This window comes from Saprolegnia diclina, assembly GCF_000281045.1.
Source record: "Saprolegnia diclina VS20 unplaced genomic scaffold supercont1.22, whole genome shotgun sequence".
Taxonomy (NCBI): Eukaryota; Oomycota; class Saprolegniomycetes; order Saprolegniales; family Saprolegniaceae; genus Saprolegnia; species Saprolegnia diclina.
Genome location: NW_008246089.1, coordinates 533,353 through 541,070, shown reverse-complemented (window position 1 = coordinate 541,070; position 7,718 = coordinate 533,353). Strand labels below are relative to the sequence as shown.

Sequence of the window (7,718 nt, the reverse complement as noted above, 5' to 3'; positions counted from 1 at the left end):
ATGGCCCTGCGGGCGTCGCGGCAAGCCGCTCCGCCTAAGGCACCAGGTGCCCTTGGAATGGCGTCACCCAAATCCAGCCAAAAAGGCTCTGTGGCTTGTTTAAAAAATGTTAAAAAATGTACAGCAACGTCAATCACCGTCGCTCAGACATTGTTTACATTGGACCTCGCCTCGATGATTTTGGCGAGGGATTGCAGCGCCAGCATCATACGTTCGTGTTCCATAGTACGGGCCAGCTCCATGCGCTCTTGTCGCTCGTCGCGCAGCTCGTGGAGCATGAGTTGAAACATCTTCGCATGCTCGTCGTCGTTGGGAGCCTTGCGAGTCGTCTTGCGCTTCTCTGGTGCGGGCTGAACGACCGCATCAATGTCCTCCGAGGCCGTCTCAGCGTCGTCGTTGGCAAAATTGGCGAGCAATGCGTGGTCAGGCGGCGCCAATAGGGCACCATTGCGCTGCAAGGCGTTCTCGTCGTCGTCTCGTTCAGTTGCCATCTGGCGCTCGGCGTCCTCCTCTTGCTCTTCGCGGCGCAGTTCTTCCGGACGCAGCTCTTCTTGATGCAGCTCTTCTTGACGCAGCGCTTCGCGTGTGTGCACGTCACAGCTCGATGCTGGCGTTGGACGTGTCTTCGCCTGCTGCGAGTCGGTGGTCAGTGGCTTCTTCTTCTTCTTCTTGGCTCCATAAAGGCAGGGGGGTGTCCCGAAACGAGTGCTTCTCGGCGTAGACCTTCGAGCACTTGGATTGGAGCGACTCGCTATCGCTATCGCTCCGATGGTTGCTCATGAGCGCCAAGAATCGCGTCTGCGCCTTCGTAGAGTGCAAGCTCGCGTGCGCAAAGCCGTCAGTGTCGACGACCTTGGACACGACGCGCATCCACGAGCCTGCGATCAAGCCATGGCGCGCCAGGAAGGGCTTTTTGTTTGCCACCTCCCGGAGCAAGATGACGTCGTCGGCGTCAGTCCAATCGCGGCTCCTCCTTTGCATCGCCAACGAAACAATAGCAATCAATACGATTGACATGCCACCACTACCAAACTCGATGCGCTTCAATGGGAATGGCCTTGGGAAGGGCAAATGGCTCGACGCCGACTATAACGTGTTGCGCGTTGTCCTTGGTGGTACCTCGCCTTCTATGCAGTACGCAGTAGAGACGAGAATAGCAGCTCCTTCTGCGTCATAGTCGCTCGCCGGGTCGCGCCTACGTCCCAAGAGCAAACGCGGGCGAGACAGGCCGAGGAGCTATAGTGGAAGGTCCCCTCGAGCCGCACCGCTGCTGCAACACGTAACGCGCTCCTGCGTTTTTGACTGGATGACAATGGTGTCCACTCGTCCAAATTGGGAGAATGTTGCAGGAGGTTAATAAAATCAAAATGACGAAATCGGTTCCTAATCTAAAAATCAACTTTGCACTTGCCATTGGCGGCAATCGTGCGGGAGATATACTGTCGACCGAGGTGCTGCGCGTGGTCGAGCCAAACAGGGTAGAAAATCTTGTGCTCGTCAAACATGTCGCTCGAGACGCTTGCCCACACGTGCCGCTGGAGGCGCGTGGCGACCGGCGACATATTTCTTGGGTGCAGCCAGCGCTGGTAGCCGTAGTAGAAGGTCCGAGCGACGCAGTTACCAAAGTCACTTGACGTGGCCACAATCTCGTCCAGCATTTCGCCCGTACGTTCATGCAGCTCGTGGTCGACGCCAATATCGTCGGCTGCAAACCCTTTGAATTCGTGCGTCGCCAGCGTCACGGTCGGGATCCGGTTGCTTTCGCGGTACATGATGGCGTGCAGAACCTCCTTGATGTCGTCGAGACGGTGATAGCGCTCGCTCGGCCGGTCGACAGGCGGCACTGCGAGCTCCTTGCGCAACATGAAGGCTTCGACCGCGGCCTCGGTGAGCCGTAAAAAGTAGTGCACTGCGTTGCCGATCGTCGCCTTGTGCACGCTGTGCTGCGCGAGAAAGATGGTTTCGATGCGAACGCGCGAGTTGAAGAGCCCGAGCGCCTCGACCCACGCTTTGGACGCGGCCAAGGTGCCCGTCTCACGCGCTTCCCACCAGCCGTTGGTCTCGTTGGCGTCGCCCGCCGTCACGTAGACAAAGACGGCTTTCGAGGTTGTCGCGTTGAGACGCTGCAGCACGGTCTCGGCCATGAAGAGCTCGTGGTCGTCTTGGTGCGCCGTGACGAAAAAATGCGCTTCCGTGACTGTCTGCAGATTGTCGAGGAGCCGTCGCGGTGCGAGCCACGCGAGCGTGCGTGCCGGGTCTGGCGTCGGCGTGTGCAAGACGCACTCGCGCGTCACCGCGTCAAAGACGGTCGCGAAGCAATTGTCCTTGGCCGGGAGGCACAGCGCGTCGCAGGCCGATGCCGTTGGCGCCGAGAGCGTCGCCAGAACCGGGGTCGTTGGGAGGTGCCCCGGCAGCTGCAACAGCTCGTTGCGCGTATACTGGAGCTGGATCGTCTTGTTGGTCGACGACGGCGCTGGGTCAAAGTACGCGCAGGCGCCCGTCGCCTCGTCGTAGTGGAAGAACGTGTGCTGCGTGATCTCGACCCACTCGCCGCAGTCGTAGCGCGACGGCTTCTTCGGGCCCTGTCGCTCGACGTACCCCGTGAGCGCAAATCCCGGCATGTACGCCATGCGGATCATCACGTCTTCTTCGTGCGCAACGTCTTGGTGCACCCAGCCAGCAACGACGTCGGACGGTGCGGGCCGCGGCGCCACCAGCGCACATGACCCCTTCATGAAGTGATACCCGACGCAGGTCGACGTTGCGGCTTCGCACGCCGCGAGGCACGCCTCGGCACTCGTAGCGTTCGGCGCCGCGTGTGTGAACGACGACGGCACTTTTTTCGGGTATCTCATCGTGACGTGGGCACCGGCCAGGGGGTGCCGCAAGACGGCGGCGCGGTCGCCATTCGGGTTGGTGTTGGGAAAGGCCACCGGCACGCACAGCTGCGGCGACGGAAGGTACGTGAAGAAGGCAAAGTCCTGGGATGCAGCAATGCGCGCGCACTCGCCAATCGACTCGACGGCCGCGTACGGCGACGGGATCTCGACGTCCGATGACAGCGTGAATTCGGGATCAAAGACGCGCTCGCTGGCGTTGAAGACGGCCGTGTATAGTGCGCGCGGGAAGAAGACATTCCACTGCGCACCGACCACGTAATGATACGGCACGCGCGGCAGCGGTGCGTCGCCGTCAATGCCAAACTCGATCGCGCGGTGGTCGAGCCGCCCGCGTGGGACCAAGTTCTTCGCGTCGATCGATTGATGCACGAGGGTGGCAGCTTGCACGCCGGGCAGCGGCGCCTGCACGCCCTTGTGGCTCTTGAGCAAGCATGTGCCACCGTCGCGCGGCTCCCAGACATACAGGACGCAGCCGACGACGGCGGCGCAGTCGCGCTTGCACGCGCCAGGCGACGCTTGGTGCGTGACCTTGATGTCGTTGCCAATGTAGAACGTGTCGTTCTCGGTCGCTGTCCACTTGGCGTGCGTCTCAGGGGCCAAGAGCAGCACAAATAGCAGCAGCACAAGCAGCTGCGGGCTACGCCAGTGGTGCTGCATCCTCGTGGTCCTTGACGAATGCGCTCGGTCCGCGGATGACGACAACGTCGCCCGACTTTGCACCAGCTGGCGCCGTGTCCTTTCTGCTGAGGAATCTGCCGTCGCGCGCTGATTGGTCGAATTGTGTTTGCCCTGGCGGTGGCTGCATACAAACACCAAGTTTAAAATTGGCGCGCTGGCTTGGGTACATGCTGTTGTGCCATCGTGGCGCTGCAGCTGGCCACCAAGATTCGATCGTTTCGATCGGGTACTACTGCTCTCCCGTAGTGGAGAGCGATGCCAGCGCCGAGCTAGCGATTGCTGGGCAGCAAGCATTCCGTCCAGAGGGCAAAGGATCCGTCGTCAAGCCAGTGTTGGTGGCGATACGCGGAGCAGACTCGGGCCCAAGTTGGCTCCGGAATTCCGCTTGACGTTTCCACCTTGGTGCTCAGACGGACGACATCTTGTCTAATCAATACAATGCAGGGACGGGTTCATCGCCCGATCTTACTAGTAGCGACAACCCGCCAAGAGCGTCCTGAACCAAAGATGTGATTGGTGCAAATGTTTTGAAAAACCGGCGAATACGCGATGCCATTGGCTATTGGTGATGGCGATCACCGCCGACTGCACTTTTCTACAGCGTCGATGGACTTGGAGGCGATTCAGAAGGCGGCCGAGGCCGAGTGGACGCGCGTGCGGACGCAGATGCAGCAGATGGTCGACGGTCGAAAGCACTTGCTGCCGGTGCAGCTTCTCGACAACACGCACCTCCAGATCGGCGGTGCCTTCCTTCTCGGTCTCGGTCTCGGGCTTGTTTTGCCGCGGCTCCGGGCGCCTTTTACGCGCTTTGCGACGGTCGAAGACATTCCCAACTTTATGTTCCAGCAGCAGCGCAAGATCAAGGCCAAAGCCATCAACTTTAGCGACGGCGATACGCTGCGCGTGCGCCACCTTCCGCTCTTCCGCGGCCTGGGGCCCATGGACGGCAAGCTCTCGGAGCAGACGTTGCAGATTCGCCTCTGCGCAATTGGTACGACATGTCCTTCTCATAAGTCTTTCTTTACGTACCGTTTAGATACGCCCGAGACGGCCAAGTTTGGCAACCAAGGGCAGCCCTTTGGCGACGAAGCCAAGGCGCACCTGACCAAGCTGCTCGAGAACCGCAAGCTGACGCTCACGCTGCTGCAGAAGGATCAGTACGCCCGTGCTGGTATCTCTCCCTCTTTTGTCTATCGTTCGTATTGAATGTTGCTTGCTCTAGTGTGCCTTGTCGAGTATGGCTGGGGGCCGTTCAAGAAGGACGCGTCCGAGGAGCTGCTCAAAATGGGTCTTGCCAACGTGTACCGGCAAACCGGCGCGGTCTACGGCGGCAAGCAAGCTACGTACGACAAGCTCGAAGCCAAAGCCAAGGCCAAGAAGCTCAAGATGTGGAGCCAGGGCGACGATTTCGAGACAACGAGCGAGTACAAGGCCCGGATCCGCGCCGAAAAGTAGATTTGCTGGCGCCACCGCGGCCATAATTCCGAAATATGGTGTACAAAGCAACGATAAGTTAGACGCGTCGAGAACTCGCTACAAGTGGTCTTCGCTCGACGTGCGCAGCGACGTGGGCAAATGGCCGCACTCGTTGACACTGAGCACCTTGCACGCGCCGTTGGAGCCAATGTCGAGGCGCGTGATGCTGCAGTGGTTGATCTCAAACTGGCCCCACACGCCGACGGGCGAAATGCCAAGCGCGCGGCACAAAAAATACCGGATCAAATTCGCATGGCAGACGACAACGCGGCACCCATGGGGTCCTTCGACGGCACCTTCGTCGTCAATCGAAATGAGAGCTCGGTACGCTGCGTCGAGCCGGTCGTCTTCGATCGCTTGCTCTTTGGGCGACAATACGTTGGCGTTGGCGTCGGTTGGCGACGGGTTGCCCGGCCAGCCTTCGCGCAGCAGCGGCGTGCACGAGAGTGCGCAGTCGGGGAAGAAGTCGCCAATGATACTTGCGGTTTCCATCGCACGGTGCATGTCGCTGTGCAGAATGAGGAGGTCGTCGCGGGACGGCGCGCTCATGGCTTGGAGCTGCTGGCCCACGAGCTCGGCTTGCTGCCGACCAATGTGCGACAGCACTTTTTCGCTGTCGCGCGCGTGTTTGGTGTGGGCGTGGACGTAGTGGCCGTGCCGGATCAGGATCAAATGCAGCATTTTGAGGGGCACCGACGCGACCTTGTGCGTCACAAACTCGGTTTGGCTGAACGGCGCCTCGAACCGCTGCTTCTTGGCCGTTTGCTGCACCTTTTGCGCGTACGGCGAGAGCGCGTCGGCCCACATGGTCAGGTCCGCGGCCGAGTCGGCGCGGCAGAGCACGATCGCCGCCTCCTACAAGGACTATACGTGAGCCGTTGGTAACCTTCGGGTCGCGTACGCTGCCGCCTTGGGCAAGAGAGAACGTATAATGCGCTGCGCTGGACGTTGGCGATGTCGGTGCCACGCGCACGATCGTGCGGTACGACATGTCGAGTTGGTGCCACGGCGCCGAGCTGGACGGTGTGTCGTAGATCGACAAGGTCGAGCCCACGAGCTGGCACCAGCGCTACGCAATGCATGAGTGCGCCAAGTCGTGGCAAGGTCATGTACCTTGGTCCATTCCGTGGTCGTGTCTTTCACAAGGAGCATGCCGGTGGTTTCAGGCGCGTGCTTTCCTGGCGACGTCACGCGCGCAGGCTTGGGCGGCGAGCTGCCACTGCGCCGGCGGTCGATGCGCACGGCGCTTTGCTCGAGGTCGACCGATGGCCGCGGCGACTCGGCCGGCCGGCGCTTCCCAACTAGCGGTACGCTACAGCCCTTCTTAGCCCATGCAGCAGAAGGATGGCACTGTACCTGGGCGGACTCTGCGGCAGCCGGAGGGACATGGAAGAAGTCGTGATGCAATCGAGGAGTGGTTGTTGCATCAACGAGGAGAGGCCATGAAGCGAGGGGAGGAAGAGAGATACAGACTCCGGCGAAGCGTCCGTCGCCGGGCCTTCAAGTATATTTGGAGTTCTTGAAGGTACAAAAGCAGCCAATCCGGTATCGGCATTCGTTTTTGTGCCACCCCCTTCAGATACAACGCGGTGGGTGGCCAAGCAAAACGCGCGACCGCGCAAACGGCTGCCACCATGTAATGCTGTGTAGCACTCTTGGCGACGACGCCGTCTCGATCTCAAACCGTACGAGTGCTGGATGCCTCTATAATATGTAATAGTGCCCTTCTGCAGACGTTTGCAATCTGTGCATGCAATGTACCGGAAACCAGTCGGCGGCGCCGCATCGTCACGGCGTGGTAACAGCCCACTCGTAACAGCATACCAGCAGTTGACGACTCGGCTGTCGCGAAGCAACTTGGACGCGATGACGATACCGCTCGACGTCATCAAATATGCTTCGCGTTATAAACGAGCGCTGTAGACGATCCTGCGTCCCTTCAGCGGCGCGTGAGATGGGCCAGTAGGAGGTGCATTTCTATTTTCAGTAGGCCCCTCCCAGTGGGCCCCTCCATTGGGATGTTGGGGTTGCAAGGCGTCCGGATGGATCTGGCCCCACGAAGCGACCAGGCGACAAAGGGCAAAAGGCCGCAGGGTGTCGTCCAACTCGGATAATCTGTCTGCCTTTGGTGGCGTCGCGCTGAACCGACCACCAACGGCAACCTCTGAGTCCCTTGTCAGCGAATCTGGAAGGCAAGGAAAATGATAGCGACGCGCGGGCTATGACGTGGCGCGCTGCCGTGTTACGTTCGGCATTGGGGCAGGAATCGAAGCTAACTCATCTGCAGCTGCCCGCGTTGGTGGCGTTCGTTCGGCCAAGCAAGTCGCCAGCGCGCAGGCCCGTTGCAGGGTTACAAGGGCAGGTCCTGTCCTGCCCACACCTCCTTGCCCCAACCTGCCACCGGAACGAGCTCGGACAGCGAGCTCGAAATTCCTTCACATGGCGTACCACCTTCAACAAGGTACAGCAACAACAGACTCATGGAAAGCTTTTGAAAATTATCAAGTCCCGTCGCACGTTAGGTTAGGGTAGCTTGCCAGTGTAGCCGCCCTCGCGAAGGAGCTCCAGGAAGAGCTCGTGGCGCTGCTTGAAGAGCGCCTTCGGAGACCCGCTGTGCACAAGAGCCCCCTGGTCAAGGACCAGAATCCGGTCGCAGGCGAGCAT

General features: G+C 60.1%; 5 protein-coding genes across 5 annotated transcripts in view; 1 reads left to right on the top strand and 4 right to left on the bottom strand.

Moving 5' to 3' along the window:
• Nucleotides 1-143: 143 nt before the first annotated feature.
• Nucleotides 144-870, bottom strand: SDRG_07722 (hypothetical protein; the record flags this gene model as incomplete). The annotated part of the gene is made up of 2 exons (XM_008613574.1): nt 144-668; nt 724-870. 2 exons carry the CDS (start codon nt 868-870, stop codon nt 144-146), a joined length of 672 nt encoding a protein of 223 aa, XP_008611796.1.
• Nucleotides 871-1,007: 137 nt separating this feature from the next.
• Nucleotides 1,008-3,668, bottom strand: SDRG_07721 (hypothetical protein). Its single transcript, XM_008613573.1, has one exon. It carries the CDS (start codon nt 3,555-3,557, stop codon nt 1,389-1,391), a length of 2,169 nt encoding a protein of 722 aa, XP_008611795.1. The 5' UTR covers nt 3,558-3,668; the 3' UTR covers nt 1,008-1,388.
• Nucleotides 3,669-4,173: 505 nt separating this feature from the next.
• SDRG_07720 (hypothetical protein) lies at nt 4,174-5,105 on the top strand. The gene is made up of 3 exons (XM_008613572.1): nt 4,174-4,569; nt 4,615-4,749; nt 4,801-5,105. The coding sequence occupies exons 1-3, from the start codon at nt 4,185-4,187 to the stop codon at nt 5,031-5,033; spliced, it is 753 nt and encodes a 250-aa protein (XP_008611794.1). The 5' UTR covers nt 4,174-4,184; the 3' UTR covers nt 5,034-5,105.
• On the bottom strand, nt 5,001-6,564 carry SDRG_07719 (hypothetical protein). The gene is made up of 4 exons (XM_008613571.1): nt 6,411-6,564; nt 6,168-6,366; nt 5,956-6,123; nt 5,001-5,909 (listed from the first exon to the last, which is right to left on the bottom strand). Exons 1-4 carry the CDS (start codon nt 6,479-6,481, stop codon nt 5,112-5,114), a joined length of 1,236 nt encoding a protein of 411 aa, XP_008611793.1. The 5' UTR covers nt 6,482-6,564; the 3' UTR covers nt 5,001-5,111.
• A 965-nt stretch (nt 6,565-7,529) lies between these two features.
• The window catches only part of SDRG_07718 (hypothetical protein), a 4,030-nt gene continuing 3,841 nt past the window's right edge, over nt 7,530-7,718 (bottom strand). The window contains exon 2 of the mRNA XM_008613570.1: nt 7,530-7,682. Within this exon, the coding sequence (XP_008611792.1) occupies nt 7,578-7,682 (105 nt within the window). The 3' untranslated portion in view covers nt 7,530-7,577. The remainder of the gene's footprint in view (nt 7,683-7,718) is intronic.